The sequence below is a fragment of the Natator depressus genome, chromosome 7 (assembly GCF_965152275.1).
Source record: "Natator depressus isolate rNatDep1 chromosome 7, rNatDep2.hap1, whole genome shotgun sequence".
NCBI lineage: Eukaryota > Metazoa > Chordata > Testudines > Cheloniidae > Natator > Natator depressus.
In genome coordinates, this window is record NC_134240.1 from 22,030,561 (window position 1) to 22,047,950 (window position 17,390).

The following is a 17,390-nucleotide window of genomic DNA, read 5'->3' on the forward strand; positions in this document are numbered from 1 at the left end:
TACCTACATGCCTCCAGCTTTCACCCTGACCACACCACACGATCCATCGTCTACAGCCAAGCTCTGCGATACAACCGCATTTGCTCCAACCCCTCAGACAGAGACAAACACCTACAAGATCTCTATCAAGCATTCTTACAACTACAATACCCACCTGCGGAAGTGAAGAAACAGATTGATAGAGCCAGAAGAGTTCCCAGAAGTCACCTACTACAGGACAGGCCTAACAAAGAAAATAACAGAACGCCACTAGCCATCACCTTCAGCCCCCAACTAAAACCCCTCCAACGCATTATTAAGGATCTACAACCTATCCTGAAGGATGACCCAACACTCTCACAAATCTTGGGAGAAAGGCCAGTCCTTGCCTACAGACAGCCCCCCAACCTGAAGCGAATACTCACCAACAACCACATACCACACAACAGAACCACTAACCCAGGAACCTATCCTTGCAACAAAGCCCGTTGCCAACTGTGCCCACATATCTATTCAGGGAACACCATCACAGGGCCTAACAACATCAGCCACACTATCAGAGGCTCGTTCACCTGCACATCCACCAATGTGATATATGCCATCATGTGCCAGCAATGCCCCTCTGCCATGTACATTGGTCAAACTGGACAGTCTCTACGTAAAAGAATAAATGGACACAAATCAGATGTTAAGAATTATAACATTCATAAACCAGTCGGAGAACACTTCAATCTCTCTGGTCACGCAATCACAGACATGAGGGTCGCTATCTTAAAGCAAAAAAACTTCAAATCCAGACTCCAGCGAGAAACTGCTGAATTGGAATTCATTTGCAAATTGGATACTATTAATTTGGGCTTGAATAGAGACTGGGAGTGGCTAAGTCATTATGCAAGGTAGCCTATCTCCCCTTGTTTTTTTCCTACAAACCCCCCCCCCCCAAGACGTTTTGGTTAAACTTGGATTATTGCTGTGCACATTGTAAGATGAGCTATTGCCAGCAGGAGAGTGAGTTTGTGTGTGTGGTTTTTGGAGGGGGGTGTGTGTGTGTGGGGGGTGGTGGTGAGAAAACCTGGATTAGTGCTGGAAATGACCCACCTTGATTATCATGCGCATTATAAAGAGAGGTTTCAAAGAGGGATGGGCTATTACCAGCAGGAGAGTGAGTTTGTATGTGTGTCTGTGGGGGGGGGGGGGGGGAGGGAAGGGTGAGAAAACCTGGATTTGTGCTGGAAATGGCCCTCCTTGATGATCACTTTAGATAAGCTGTTAGGAGCAGGACAGTGGGGTGGGAGGAAGTTTTGTTTCATGGTCTCTGTGTGTATATAATGTCTTCTGCAGTTTCCACAATATGCTATGCATCCGATGAAGTGAGCTGTAGCTCACGAAAGCTCATGCTCAAATAAACTGGTTAGTCTCTAAGGTGCCACAAGTCCTCCTTTTCTTTTTTCTTTTTTGTAACTCAAGAACAACTTGACCAATTTTCTACACCCTGCACACAGACATTTTGCTTTGCTATCAGGGCACATCTGATCATTTCTAGGCCAAACCTGTGTTTTCATACTAGCCAAATGGCAACCTCTTTGCAATTTTTTATTACGGAGATGTGGACTCCAAGCAGGAGATGCGGACTCCAAGCAGGAGATGCAGTGCTGTCCAATGGATAAAGCACTGGACTGGGACACAGGAAACCTGGGTTCTCTGTCCCTGGTCTGCCACTAACCTGCTGTGTGATCTTGTGCAAGTCCCTGCACACTCTCTGTGTGTCCGTGTCACTTCTGCTCTGTTCAGCCTTCCAGTTTTTGGGGGCAGGGACTACCTCTTACGAGGTGTCTGTACAGTGCCTAGCATAATAGCCCCACTGTGACACCAATCATTCATAAGAGTGGATGGTTCTAGAGTTAAGCTTTGTAAAATACATTTGTGTTTCAAACAAACTCTGCTGGTTGGTGCCTAAACTAAAGAGCCCTCATGTTCCTTTAAATAAAAGCTCCAGGCACAATGCAGTTAATGCACTGTTGCGAGGATGCACAGAGCTGCTCGGAAAACACAGAAGCTACCTTTTGCCCCAAGCATTTCCCATTGCCCCTGTTCACAGGCAGTAGTGGCATGGGAAGAAATCAGCACAGATTGTCAGTAATTCCCACCCCATGCCCCAAACCCCACCTACTCGCCCCCAGTCACAGCAGCATCTCTCCCAGGCTTTGCATTTCTAAAGACACAGGCTTCCCCCACGGGCTGTGTAACAGATACAACCTTCAAGAACCATTAAGCCAGCATTCCTGCTACCGTTCAACCATGCCATTTATTTTTATATTGTGCCCGTCAGTACCCAGCATCCCAAAGTGCTTCAGAGTGAGCGAAGCCGAACCATACGCTACAAAGACAGGGACGGTTTAAGAAAAGATTTAGCCCTCTCAACTCCCACTGAAGCCAGCAGGATCGAGGATCCACTCGGCACCTCACCAAATTGGACCCAAGTGAATTGATTCTGCATCTCCAGGGGAGGAGGGAAAGAACCAGTTAAAAGAGCGAATCCCCCGGGGAGCAGAAAGCCCATGACTGGAGGGCTGGACTGAGCTGGCGGGAGGGAGGCTAGGGGCAGGGAGGTGGGATGAAGAGCAGAGGCACAGAATGAACAGGGGAGGGAAGGAGATGGCGACAGGGCGGCTCCTCAAATGGGAAAGGTTAGGCAGCAATAAATATTCCCGGGTGAATACCCACCTTAGGGCTGGGAGATCACTGATGCCCACCACCTCTGCTTCTCTCACAATTTCTGCCTGGCTTCCTTCTTTCCCACTCTGTTGAGAGCAACCCCCGCCGGACCAGGTACTGGAGCGCTATGAGGGGGTGTGAACACAAAGCTGCTCCGATCCCCTGGGGAGCACAAGGGCAAGGACCCAGCTCTCCTTGGCTGCTCTTGGGAAACACCCCAAGGACAGTGGGTAATGGGCAGAGCAGCAAAGGAAATGCTGGCTTCTGTGATTCCGTGATGTGGGTCCTGATCCCACCAACACTCAGGCAAGTGCGTAGCTTTACTCATCCGAGTAAGCCTATTGACCTTAACAGGACTACTTGCATGAGTAAAGCCAAGCTTGTGAATAAGCAATTGCAGGATCAGGAGCTATATGACCTTTCCCCATGCACCAGCTGCATTTGCACCGTCTTTCCCCAAAGAGCCATCCCGCTGGTGCGCTGGATGGCTACCCACCGATGGATGTGGCTGGCACACTGGTAAGGTGTTTCTGCATGGGGCTCGGACGCCATGCAGCCTCGCTGTCCTGCAGTGACTAGGAAACCCCATTCCTCCCTCCTCCGCAGCTGACAAATGGCTCCTCCAAAGCACTTGCGCTGCCAGGCTGCAGAATCCCCCAGCCTCCTAATCAACCCCATTTCAAGGGCTTGCGAGCACTGGTAGTTGGGATGCGATTAGGCCTCATACAGGAGCCCGTGTGTTGCAGTAACAGCCCCCAAATGGCTGAGCAGGTATTTTGAGTAATTGGCCTCCTGCTGGGAAAATGGCCGTTCTGCTGACCTCCAAAGAATCTTTTACAAGACTCTGATAGAGACGGAGCAACAGAGCTATCCATGGTGCAGGAATGAGAGTCCAGCTGGGGCGTTCCTCGCAGGGAGGGTGACGGGGAGCCGTCTGATCTCTCTCTGACACGCACACACACACACGCACACAGAGCATGGACTTCTTCATTCAGATTTTCTAGAGGCATTTAAAACTGGGCTACATGGAGTCCTGGAAAACAGACTGAGCCCACCAATATGTGCTCAAGGGGATGGATAAGATGGGACCTGATGTGCCTTCCCTATCTCTACAGGGCAAAGCCCTGGTGGAGGACAACCCTGCACCAGCCTCAGAGAGGGAAGGGCAAAGTGGGGCCTGACCAGGTTGCTCCAGCTCTGCATTGGCTTCCTCTCTTCTCCCAAACACAGTTCAAGCACCTCAGCCTCACCCGGAGAGCACTCCCCAGCCCACCCTCGACCCAGAACCTTGCCAAGCTGCCAGGAGGGAAATGGCTGAGAAGAGCGTGGGACTTACGGCTCAGGATGGGGAATGGAGGGCAGGAGTCAAGGCTCGCTAGCTGTCTGTAAGGTGGACTTTAAGGCTTGCTAGGTGTGGGCAGCATTTAGGGCTCAGTGGCAGACAGGCGGAGGACAGGATGGAATTTAGGAGATCTCCCCAGGATGGAAACTGTGATGTGAAGGAGTCAGCGACCCTTTGAGAATCTGAAAAACACCCTCTCTAGAGCCCATTTGTAGCTCGCATTCACAGCCACGTCTCCGTGTGGAGGGATCTCTCTCTCACAAAAACAAGACCGTGGCATCTTACAAGTTCAGCTGCCCCTTGCTGCTTCCTCCCACCCCACATCTGCCCCTCACCTGAACTCATACACCTCTGTGTGTGACTTCATGCCATTTCCACAGGTGTGAGCAGGCTGGGCTCCACACCCAGACACACCTCAGCACACATACACTGGGTAAGTGTCCCCTCCCCTTTCCCATTAACTTATACGACAACAGAACGTAGATCTTAGCCCGAGTTTTCTCCCATGCACGGTTTCTTCCTAGGAATCTCCCTGCAGACCCCTCAGTATCAGCCTCCAGTTACCTCCCTACCAGAAAATGGCGCCGACATTTTATATCACTGGGTCAGGTCCCAGGCTGAGTCAGCAACAAAGGCATAGCTGCCCTGGTTCCCACCAGCCTGGGCCCATCCAGGAAAGGGCGCAGCTGCCCTGGTTCCCACCAGCCTGGGCCCATCCAGGAAAGGGGGCAGCTGCCCTGGTTCCCACCAGCCGGGGCAGAACATAGCTGATAGTTTAAGAAGCAGATCCATCTGGGTGGAGAGCATCTCCTCTCCCCCAGACGTACTACGTACATCATGGGTAAAGAACCTTCTTTGCCAAGCTCCCTTTCCCAAACCCAAACTCACAAGTGTGGGGGGGGAGAGACAGAGAGAGAGACTGTGATGTTCTCCAGACCCAGCCTAACACCCCGCAGGAGACCTGTGAGGGGGAGGAGAGGAAGGAAAGGCTGTCTGAAGCAAACAGCAGCTTTTCAATAGCTTCTAAATGTCACTTGTGCAGCTGAAGGATGGGGAGCAGGGAGCGCAGCTCACGTCAGGCTGCAAACGAGTTTCATGGTGTAAGTGAAGGAAAACAAATTTTGAAAGGATTAAATGAGAAAGCGAGAGAGGAGGGGCCCCTTTCATGCAGATGAGGGAAGGTCGGTACAGAGCCCAGCAGGTCAGCAGAGGAACCGTAGCAACAGCATTTCCTAGAGGTGACTGGAGGATTGATACTTTAGATCTGTCTGTTCGCAGCATCAGCGCTCTCCGCACAGAATTCACCAAGCAGCATGGGGCAGACAGAGCTTCCCGGAGGGACCACATGGCCGGGCTGTGAAAGCCACTCTCCTCCTCATCTCATCCAGGGGCAGAGAGAGCCAGCCAAGGCGGGGTGGGGTGGGGGTGGGGGGTTCATCAGCGGAGGTGTTCGTGGGGACATTGGGATTGCTGGAGGTCTAGACAGAGGGTGCACTGGCAGAAGAGTAGTGGATGGGCCTTAGATGCATCATCAGCGCTGCGGGAGAGGAGGCTGGAATAGCAGGGGAAGAGGTTCAGCACTGAGGGGCATTGGCAGAGTGCTGTGTGAGAGCTCAGGGATGGAAGAGCAGAGGGGCTGGAGGGCAGGAGTGAGGGGTGCTGGCAGAGGTGTGTGTAAGAGCTCAGGACTGGAATAGTAGCGGGGGCTGCAGGTCAGGATGGATGGCCATCAGCAGAGCTGTGTGTGGGAGCCCAGGGTTGATGGGCAGCAGCCAGACAGGCTGGGAAAGTGTGACTGGACGTGTGTGAGCGCGTGAGAGTGAGTGCAATGCTGCATGCAATAAGGAATTAACTCAATTCCACTTGTAAAGCGGGATCATCCGGCGTAAGGGGAAACCAAGTGCAAACAGGGAAGGAGGGAAGCGGGAACAGAGTCTCCAACTCCAGCACAGCTGGCTCCAGCCCAAGCTACTTTCTTTGGCTTTCATAAGCAAATTTCCTTGGAAATGCTCATAAAGCATGGGAGGGTCCCCCCTGGGGTCGGTTTGGCTCCACAGCGGAGGAGGGAGGGGTGTTGGTTCTGCATGGAACAATTCCACCAAGCAATCTCTCCTTGCAGCTGGGGGGGGGGGGGGGGGGCGGGAAGAGACAGGGAAGGGAAAAGACAGAGACTGAGGGGGACAGGGGAGGAGAGAGACAGAGCGTGAGGAGCTGGAGAATCTCTCCCAAGGCCCCACGGGCACCATGAACCTACATCCACCTGCCGATCAAGCATGAAAGAGACAGAAACCAGGCAGGGAACAAGCAAGGCAGCTGGAGCAACCTTTAGTCCGTGGAGTTTGCAGGGCAAGCGGAGAGGAACGACCCGGAAGCAAAGCACATTCTGGCTGCAGAAGTGCCAGGGGAGGTGTCTCAGACACTCCGCAGGCAGGAATGGTGTTCACACACACCTGCGATGGAAGAGCAGCCCAGGCCTGGCAGGGCAGGAGCCGTGGACTCACCGAGGTGTTCTGGCACTGGATGCTGGTGCTGTTGAAGCGCAGAGCTGTGACGCGGGTGGCGCTGCCGGGGATGTGGAAGATGCATTCGTAGTTGCGCTGGCCAGACTGTGGCTGTGGCAGGTTCTTGGCTGTCAGAGTGATGGGCTTCACCACGCCCACAGGGATGTAGATCTGGGTGGAGGGCAGAATCTGTGGGCAGTCCTGCAGGAGGAACAAACAGCAGGCCATGAACTAGTGAGACAAGGCACAGTAACCCCCCTGACTTGGGAATGCCGGTCACCACCAGCACTGAGATACTCCAGACCCTACTGAGAAAACACCCATACTGATGGGCCAAGAAAATACCATGAGAGATGGTACACAGCTGGATGGTACACTGCCCTTTGTGAGTGCAGGAATTCATGGCTGCTTTGACCAAGGCTCTGCATACTCGGCAGCATGCAGGACCTCCCTTCTGCAGCATGGCCCCCTGGTTTCCACTGCAGCCCAGTGCGGCAGGCTGGGAATTCTGCGGCAGCTTTGAGCTAACACAGAAATGGGACAATGTCAATGTCCTCACGTCACTCAGTCCAATGTTGAATCCGTTCCCCACTGCCCCAACATTTGCCATTTTTAACGGGCAGTAGAATACAGTTGTGCAAACATAAGGCATAACTGTGATACAGACTGTTGGGCCAGCAGGGAGAGTGTGGGAGACAGGTTGGGGTTGTGGGATGAACTTGTTGGCTGCATGTTTCTGGTAAAATGATCAGCAGTGAAGTAGGTTTTGACATGTTCACTGGCGTCATTAGGTTTCAGAGTTAACACACCAAGGTGCACTTTCTCGGGTTACCCTTCTCAGAGCTACTGTTTCAGATATCGCTGCATCCGTTTCCCTAAGTTCACATTTGGAAAGATTTTGAACCACCATTGAGAATTAGGAAAGCCGAGTTTCTGCAACACATTTCTGTGGCAAGGGGCAGATTCTGCAACAAATTTTGCAAGAGGGACAGGCTTCCCCCTCGACCCGCTTTCCTCTCACACTCCCAGCCCCTGTCCCCAACCCGTCCAACCAAGAAAAAGAGGAGACCGGTTTTAGAGCTCATCAACGATACCCTCCCACTCAGCCAGAGGGGGCACTGCTCAGTAGTACCAGGCCACTTTACCCAGCATGCGGTCAGTGCCAAACACCACTCAGCTCTGTCAGGCGCTGTACAGATCCCACCCTCCTCACACCTGCGAGCCTGCCAGGCACCTGTTCTCACCCCCGTGCAACCCGCTCTCTAGGGCAGAGCCAGGTCCACATGTTCTCTCCCCCACAGACACTGCTGGGCCCAGCCAACTCAGGCTAGCAGCCTGGAGGGGAACAGACGACAAACCTGCTCGCACTGAGCCCCCAGCTCTACCTGCAACCTGCCTGCTACTGCAGGGCTTCCCGAGAAGCATTTTGGCTGGGCATGGACAACTAGAGCCAGCAGAGCAAAGGACAAGTGAGCCCCAGGGCCAGCCCGTAGGCCCCGGGAAGGAAGCAGCTCTTCACTGAAGGCTGCAGGTCTATTTAGAAAATGGAGAAGGGAACCTGAGGCTAAACACTGGCTGGAGCCAGGCACACAGCAGTCCAGGCAGCCAAGCAAAGTTACCCCCACCCTCACCGCCCTGCCAGTGCACCTCCCTCCTGACTCACAGCCCCCCCTGGCTTTTCCAGTCTTGGGCCCCACACAGCTCTGCCAGTGCACCTCCCTCCTGGCTTACAGGCCCCCTATTTCAGCCCCGGGCAATCCTGACTTGCTGAACCCCAAGCAAGAATCAAGTCTAAAATAAGTACCATAATCCATGAGGGTGGAGAGTTGAGCATGTTACAACTCGTGGGCCTGACACTAACCCATCTGTGACAGCCCGAGCGAAGCTCCACAGTTTGCCAGGAACAGAGCCCGGATATTCCAGGAGAAGGAAAATCCTGCCACTGGTTCATCCCTTTAATGTCCCCCATGAATCCTAAGCTGCAGAAAGCCCAGCTGGCCCATGAGGCCCTACAAATAAGCAACAGAGATGACTCCGGCTCTCCCGGCAGGTCTGACCTGGAAATCCAGCGCAGACCTGGCAAAGGAGAAGCAGAGCATTCAGTTGTGGGATCTGCAGAAAGCCACTTCCAGCCAAGAGAGGCTTAACAGAGTGTCCGCCTGGCAGAGCAGCCACACACAGACCCCGTGGAGATCTGTGACACTAGTGGGGGGCAACATCCACTCAGCAGATACGGCATCAACCCAGTCCCAGCAAGGAGGGTGGCACGCGCAATGGATGGGTCACAGCTGCACCTGAAGCTGGATTTATAGCAGCAGCTTAAGGGGGAAGCGGTCGAGGGTTGCACTAATGCAAAACTGAACTTTTCACAGCATTCAGTTTCAACACTCAGGCTGCTCTCTGGGGATCCCCCAGGCCTGTCTGCAAAGCACAGGAGAGCGGGCAGAGAGCAAAAATAAACGGGTCTGGGCAGAACAACAGCTCGGTATTCCTGAAGGACCTCGCTTCGGCAACAATAGCCTGATGCAATCCCCAAGCCAGCCTTGCAGGGCCCGGCTGGGGACTTGTGCCTGGGGGCAGCTACTCTTAGCAGCACTGGCTTTAAATAGGGGAGAGAGAATAACATGTTTTGAAACAAATACCAGCCCAAGAACAGAAACTGCACTTTTTTCAGGGATCTGCAGCAACCTCTCCTGGCAGCCCTGATGGGAGCAGGGCGGGTCGGCCTATTCCCCAGCTGCAGCCTTCACAGATCTCACCTGACACAGTGATGCTAATTCCAATAAGTGAGGCTGGAACCAGAGGCAGGAATAGCAATGACTGAGGTGCCATTCCACTGAGGAAAGCTATTCCCAGCACCACTGCCACTGCACTTCTCACCTGAGCACCCAGAAACACTTCACAGACATCCCTAACTACCACAAACCCCTGCACCCCCAGGTCAGCAGAGAACCATCACTGTTTGAGAAGAACCAGACCAACTTGCCATGTGGTCCATCTCCCTGAGGCCAGTGTACGCTTGGGCCCTGCAGCACACTTCCTAGGACACTGTCCCACTTGCTTTCCAGAGCCCCAAGCAATGGGGCTCCCTTCGCCTCTCTTGGGAGGCGATTGAACTGCCTGATCCTGGTCGCCACCAGCAGGTTTTATCATCTCCCTTTTGCAGGTGGGGAAAGTGAGGCACAGAGAAGGAAACTGACTTGTGCAATGATAGAATCCAGTAGCCCTGACTTGCAGAGATCCATACTCTAGATCTCACTCCCTGGTGATGGTGGAGGGGCTCATTTAAGTCTCTGGTTTAGAGCCCAGATACCTCATATTTTACATACAATGCTGTAGATCCTCTCCAGGACACCAGGAGACAGAGGCCTGTCTCTGGGTGGGGACTTGCAATAACGTCTCGGCTCTACCAATAATCCCGATATCATGGCAATGCCCCCACTCTGGTTATATCTGTCCCTCTGGCGGGAACCTCCGGGGGATGCCCAGCTCCATACATTCTATGGGACACTCTGAAACCTGCCAGCACTGGATCACAGGACAGATTCAGAGAGCAGCCGCCGGGTCTGAAACCCCACAACCTCCTGGCTGCTGCTGGCTCCCATCAGCCATTTGCTGAGGATGGGATGTTAGCTTCTGACGGGGTTTTAGCACTCTATACAAGCCCCCTGCAGTTCAGGGAGGTACGGTGGGTGGCGCAGCCTCCCTGGCCGGGAATCCACACATCCTCGGGGGCTTCGCTTCTCCTCTTAAACAAGACCTGAAACCCCTCCATTTCTTTGCCTTCAAGGCTCTGGGTAACTGCCCCTCCCTGCTCACCCACCCTTCTCCCATCTCCCCCAAGCCAGCCTGGACTGCCTATGTCTGCTTCTCCAACAGCCACCAGTGCAACTTCTCCCTAGGCATGGAATGCTCTCCCTGAGCTGGCCGACAAGCCCACTGCCCTTGGACCTAGCGCCCTCCTGAAGACCCTCTCCCACCTCCACCAGCAATTCTCTGACTGACCCTTTAACAACGGGCTTGTGCTCCCTGAAGCCTCTGCTGAGTAACTGTGTGAGCCGATTGCTGTAGCTCCCTACCCTGCCAGCGATTCTGTTACCCCACCTTGCTCAGACATGCCTGGGTGCAACAGAGAATGGGCCCCACAGTGCACGCACACAGTGATAATGCTCACGCTCTCTCACAGGAACACACAGTTAATGTTCGCTCTCTCTTTCACACACACACACAGAGTCAATGTTCACTCTCTCTCTCTCTCTCTCACACACACACACACACACACACAGAGTCAATGTTCGCTCTCTCTTTCTCTCTCTCACATACACACACACACAGAGTCAATGTTCGCTCTCTCTTTCTCTCTCACACACACACAGAGTTAATGCTCTCTCTCACACACACTCCCATTTTACTGAAGGAGCCAAATCCACCAGCTACGTCACATGTTCTGCATCTGCCGGGAGATTTGTCTCATCCAGCAAAAATCTCACCCTGCTCCAAAACAGGAAACACCTGGTGCTGGGAGCCCTTTCCAGTGAACCGCAGGCCCTGTCACTCCATGCCAAAGCGCGTGATGAGGTTTCCTCGGGGGGACTGGCTGTGACTCTACCCAGCCCTCCCCTTGTGTGGTGGCCAGGGGATTTTAACAACTCCTTCCTCAGCAACTTTCAAGTATCAATTCAAAGGACTGATGAAACTTCCCGTGCAGTCAATTAACTCCTGCCATGCTGGGCAGGAAGGCTCCACACAGCCCAAAAAGCTCTCCACCCAGATCAGGGGCCTACGCCCCGTTCCCCTCCAGCTCCCCCTTCCAGACTCCACCACCTAGGAGCAGGGCGGGTGGAGAGTTGGGTTGGTCAAAAGCTTTCCATTTTTCTCCAAGGGTTTTCTACTAACTGAAATACTCAGTGGCCGTGTCTGCGTCCCTCAAAAACTGGAGACCTTTAATTAAAAAACCCAAATCCTAAAATGTTAAATTTTCACTTTTTCAATGAAAATTCATAATTTTCCACAGAACTTCCCCACCCTCCTACGCCTGTTTTCCAAACAGCTCCAGTCATGGAGTTGGGGCACCGCACCGACATTCCACCATACGGTCCAGGTGGGTCCCGGCCGCTGAGATGAGAGTAAATGGCAACCCTGGCTGGACCCTCCCAAACTCTAGGGGCAGTGCCCGGGAGCCAGGGGGTGCAGCAATTGGCTACGAGGCAGAACCTGTTCCAGCTGCCTGGCTGCACCCCCGCCCTGCCTCCTACGCTGGGCCTCGCTCCTCTCCATCTGTATCTCGCCATCTCTGGGCCATTCTGACCCTCTTTCTTCCCTTCCATCTGGCTGCTTCTCCCCGTCCCTCAGCTCTGACATTCTCTCCTCGCCCTCCATCTGTCTCTCCCCCCCGTCCATCTCTATCACTTTCTGTCTCCCTTCCCTCCACCTTTGGGTGAGTCTCTCTCTCTTGGTTCCCCCACCCCTCCATCTCCGGCTATGTGTCCCCCACCTCCCTACTTCTCTCTGCCTCTATGGACTGCCTTCTCTCCCCTCTGATTCCTTCGCCAGGTGAGTCCAGTTCTCACTGGCAGGGGAATGGCTGTGGTATTTGCACGATTCTACCCTGCATCCCCAGGAAGTGCCTGTAACAGGCCATGCCCGCCTACCCATGTGAGCATGACAGTACACCATAAGGAACCAGATTCACCCATGCCAGGACCGCAGCTCCCAGCACACTGGGGCAGCTGGGAATCTGACAGCCACTGCTCTCATTGGGGGAAATGCACTGGAGGACTTTTGTTGAAGCCCCCGCCCACCCACCCCAAATTCCTCTTGGAGTTGGTACCAACTCAGCTCACATTCCCCCTCAGTAAGGGCCCACCATCTGCCCTCCCAAAACTGGTGGAGGGCCCTCATCTTCCTTTAGAAGGATTGGAACAGCCACTAGGGTGAATAAACCTCCCCCTCCACCCCCACCGGCTGGTCCCTGCTTTCAATATAATTAGCCCTTCCCTCTGCTGTGATCCCTGTCTGCCGGCCTGCCTTAAAGCAACTCCGGGCCTAGCTGGCTCTGAGCTGGGACCTGGGCTGCCCCCTACCCCCGTTTCCCTGAACTGTGGGTGCATTAGTGCGTGAAGGAGTCTGGCTTGATCTGGATTCCCAAGAGAGAAGGGGTAGTCCTGGGAGGCTGGGAAAGGGGTTGAGTTGGGAGGTTTGGAGGTGGAGGTGCAGGAGAGTTTTGGCAGCTGATGGGGGTCAGCTGGACAGCACATGTCAGTGGCCTGAGGAGACGTGATCTTGGGTTAACTGGAGCATCACACGGCAGAGGGTAAGATGGTTTGGACAAATGGGGGAAGGGGGTGACTTGTCCTGCAGGTGTGGGTGGCTGGTGCAGTCGGTAGCTGGGGGACGGGTGCACCATCCTACAGAAGGACCGGGTTCCATTCCTGGTCTCTTACTCCTCAGGGCTGCCAGTGCTGCAGAGGCCAGGCCAGGGATCCACTGGTTAGGGCTCTGCATGCTGCCATAAGGTCTGGAGGAGAAGTGAAGACCCTGAACCCATTGCCAGCCCCAGCCTCTTGCTCTGCGGGTTGGTAGCACTGGAGAGTCACTGCCGACTACCCCTTCCACCCAAGCTGGCCGAAGGAGGCCCTTCCAGGCTCCCAAGGGAGGCCATCCTCCTCCTGGGGGCTTTGATCCTTTCTGAGGGAAGGCAGAGGAGCTGTGAGTCTTTCCAATGCTTCAGGGATGCCCCAAAGCCCGATCGGGTCTCCACAGCTCAGAGCAGCACCTGCTCCCAGGCATGGGGGCAGAGCTGACTGCATTCAGCCCAGGAGCTCACCACAGATCGTTGCAGCCTTCAGAACACAAGCCTTTCACAGTCCTCCCCAATTCCAAGTCAAAATCCCCTCCAGCAGACACACAGGACCCTGTCTCCGCAGAGCAGCCTTTTACTAAAAGATAATTCAGTCTGAATGGCCCATCGCATTCCCCAGTCACCCATCATCACGGCCTTCCCTCCCACCATAGTCCTAGGGAAAGCCCGGGGGTCAAAGAGCAATGTGGAGTTAAACCTCAGGAAACCAAAGCCCAGGGATTAGAAACCCACCAATGGCCTCAGGGCAGGGGCTTAATTCTCACTGGCAGCAGGAAAGCAGCAGGGTGCTGGCTGTTCCCAGGCACACCCTGAACAAACACAAGGACACATGCAATGAGTGATGGCTCCTACCAACCCGCAATCCCTCCTGGCCTGCTGCTCATGAACCAGCTAGCACCTGCTGTGCTGCCCAGATTTCCATACATGCCCCATGTAGACCGCATCTTCTGTGTTGCCAGTGCCCAGGAGCCTCCAGGGGAATGCACTGCTCCCCTGCTGAGTGTGCCAGACTGGCCCGGGTAGAATGCACCTATTGGGCTGCCTCATGCAGCAGGCACCTCGCAGTGCGCCCGATTACAAGGAGAGCTTACTGGGCAATGACAGCACCGCAGGTACAAGAGGAAAACCAGCAAGAAAAAGGTTAACCCTCTGACTGGGGGCAGGAGATTTCCATTACCTCACTGGCCACACTCAGACAAGCTGAAATTCAGCCAGACCAAGCCCTGCTTAAAATAACTCTGAGGGTTAGACGCACACCCACAAAGGACTAGAAATTCAGGGGTCAGGTTGAGTCTCTGTTCTTAATTTGACCCGCAGGCGATGGCCCAGCACCAAGGAGGACGGCAGCAACCTCTACACACTCGCGGGGCTCAGCAGGATCTTTGTCTGAACCGCTCTCATTTGAAAACCTCACAAGAACAGGCTTTGTAGGGAGAGCGGCAGGACTCACCGGTCCCAGCCAGGAGGCACATCCTGGCAGACGGTCTACCAGTACTTCGCTACCCCTGCCAGGATCTGCTGAGGCTACCCCAAGTGAAAGTGGCCTCAACTGAGCTGCTCCAAGGCTCAGGTCCTGCCTGAGTCTAGCCACAAATGTTTGGCCAGAGCCAGCTCTCACCCATGCTGGAAGTTACACATGGTGCCAGTTCTCAAGTTTGGGCCTCTGGGAAGGGCCCATGTCTCACAAAACAAGAGCCTGAGCATATTCCCAGATGCTTTTAGGATCATATCTCCAAAGGTAACTCCAAACTTCTGCCTGCCGAGGTTTGCACATGCAAACACAGCTAGTGTGCGCACGCAGAACATGGAGTTACGTAGCTAACGGGCTGTGAATGCCCAGCGCTGACAGTACAGTTTGCAGGTGCGATCTTGGAGTTGGCTGAAAATGTGAGCCCTGAAGTGCAGCTGCTCTGGAAAACAGCATCGTTGGGCTCCACATTTATTGGGCCTCGCTGATTCCAGACCATGTATCCGAGATATTAGGAGCCATACAAGACCAGGTCCTCTTGCCTTGCTCATGGAAGCAGCCTCATTGACTTCTGTGGGAGCAGCAGGAGCAGGCCCACTGACTTCCATGAGCCAATTTCACGAGTAAGGCATGTAGGATCTGGCCTATCATAAATAAAGTCGCTCCCTCACACGTAAACGGCCACTGCACAAGAGTAATTGTGCTGCTGATGGCTGGGCTCTGGATGAGTAATTTCTCAGTTCTCTGCTTCCTTCCTGGAGGGCCCAGGCTCCCAGAAATGACAAAAGAGGGGGGAAAGAAAAATGAATTGTTCGTTGCTGGGAGCTTGACCTATTCAATGCCGAGCAGACGCTCATCAGCCCGGAGCGGCTGCAGCGGCAGGAGTCACGGTGGAAACGACGCAGCGAGAGGGAACTGAAAAATACCAATGAGGGCACCTAGGCTGCACTGACACTCATGGTTGGATCCATCTAACACTGCACGTGAGCCACCCACAGGGGTGCAACCAACTCACAGCTACCCCAGAGGTGCGCCAGCCTATGCCCTCCATGCTGGGGACTCAGGAGACACCAGCCGCAAGAGATGAAGAGGAAAGGCTCCCAATGGTTATGGGGAGGGGACTCTCTGAGAGGAAGATTCTGCTCACCCTAAGCATGGGAGCAGAACTGGACAGGGGCAGGGGAGTCAACTAGCCGGACTATTGGCCGGTCCCATAGCTGATGTGGGGGTGAAGGCCAACCAAGGGGTATATGTGAGGGATGGCTGCGGATAGGAAGCAAGCATCTCTGGTGGGAGGAGGGCAGGAGGGAAGACCCCAGAACTGTGGAGGACGGGTGGCTGCGGGAAAGAGTCTGTGAAATGAGGTGGGAGTCAATGTTCTGGTGAATCCAGGCCTTATCCAAAGTCGAAGGGCTGACTAGGTTCTACAGGAAGATGCCCTCTGCTGGGGAGGTGAATGTATCTGAGCCAGCTGGAATTTCATAAACCCAGAGAGAGGAAAACAAGAGGGAAATCTTAGCTGTTTTTTATACATGGGAGAGTACAAGCTTTACTCTCTCTTGCTCCCTGGGCCCAGTCCTAGCTTGGGATCCCTGATGTGACATGAGTTCTGCCAGATCTCAGCCTTCCCACTAATGGGCAGGCAGGAGAGAAGTGCCCGAGGTCACTTTGCCAAGTGTTTTTTTTAGTAAGAAACACATCTGAACCATCCCCCTGAAGGAGGCCCATTGCTCCTTTCTTGGTACCATACCCCAGCAGAGAAAGGGGAAAGCACCTAACAGGTGTCCAGATGGAAGGGGGACAACACACACCATGTCTAAAAAAAGAATGAGGATTGTGCTCAGAAAGTCTCATTATTTCCAGCACTCTCCGCTAATTACTCTGGGAAGGCAAATGGGAGGCCTGACTTCCCAGTGCTGCTAATTCCTTCTCCAATCCAGAGAGGCCTCTCCAAAAGCAAGTGCCTTCAGAACAGGATGGCTCTAAACCGCAGAATGGCGAGCTAACTTCTGTGCCTAACGTTGAGGGCTGTGTGTCCATCAGACAGAAACGCAAGCGGCAGGTCGATCTCTGGGGGAAGACAGCCAAGGCAATCACCAGAATGCAGTGCGGTGGTGCTTTTAAGCTGATCAGCACCATTTGATACCGGGGGGGAGGAGTTTATGACAGTTTGAGTCCAACAGGAACACTCTCATTTTAAAAGCAATCTCGAAACCACCTCTCTCAGGTATTTGCAAGTATTTGTTTCTCGTAGTGTATCAGCAAGCCAGGACTTCAGCTACATCTACACTACAAGCTGGGGGGAATGATTCCCAGTTCACGCAGACATACGTGTGCTAGCAGCCTGGGCAGCGGCAGTACCGTGCTAGCTTCCCCGAGTACCAACCTTCCTGAACCCCGCGGGTATGTATGCAGGCTGCTAGCCTGTGCCACCATCCACGGCTGCCGGAGGTACCACCATTACACTATTTTTAGCGCACTAGCTCAGATGAGAGCTAGCATGAGTATGTCTCCTCCAGCTCGTCGTGCCAGTGTAGCCTTAGAGACTCGGGCTGAGCCCAGAAATTCATCACAGCTAGGCGCTGCCTCTTCTCTGCAGCAGAGGGCAGAGCACCCCTCCCCCGCAGTATTCAGGTGCATAAGTGCTAGACGCTGGACAAGGTGAACAGGTGCAGTTCAATCACAGCAAATCAGTCACCAGCCTCTGGGCGTCCGGAGCACTTTTCACTGGAACATCCCAAAGCACCAGTTAGGGCTCGCAGAGCCCCGGAAGCGCACACATCACAAAGGGTCACTGCTCTAAGCACGCAGACGTTTCCTTGCCTTTGGAGACTCAGTCTAAAGCTTCCAGCATGGGAAGGGTTAGTGCCGCCTCTGAAAAATCAGGCTGCAAAGGCTGAAGGGAAACGGTTCTAGGCAAGTGGCAGTTTTTAACAGAGCGCTCCTAACACATGGCTTTTTAAGGGAGCCCTTTTCTTCCAATTTAGAGGCAGGTGACAGAAAACACAGACACCCCCGGGGAGA

The 17,390-nt window shown here is 53.9% G+C and overlaps 1 protein-coding gene across 2 annotated transcripts in view; it reads right to left on the reverse strand.

Annotated features, from left to right (window-relative positions):
• PLXNA1 (plexin A1) overlaps positions 1-17,390 on the reverse strand; it is a 516,682-nt gene that overhangs the window by 340,272 nt on the left and 159,020 nt on the right. For both annotated transcript variants that reach the window (XM_074957636.1, XM_074957635.1), the window contains exon 10: positions 6,538-6,738. In XM_074957636.1, coding sequence (XP_074813737.1) covers positions 6,538-6,738 — 201 coding nt within the window. The remainder of the gene's footprint in view (positions 1-6,537; positions 6,739-17,390) is intronic.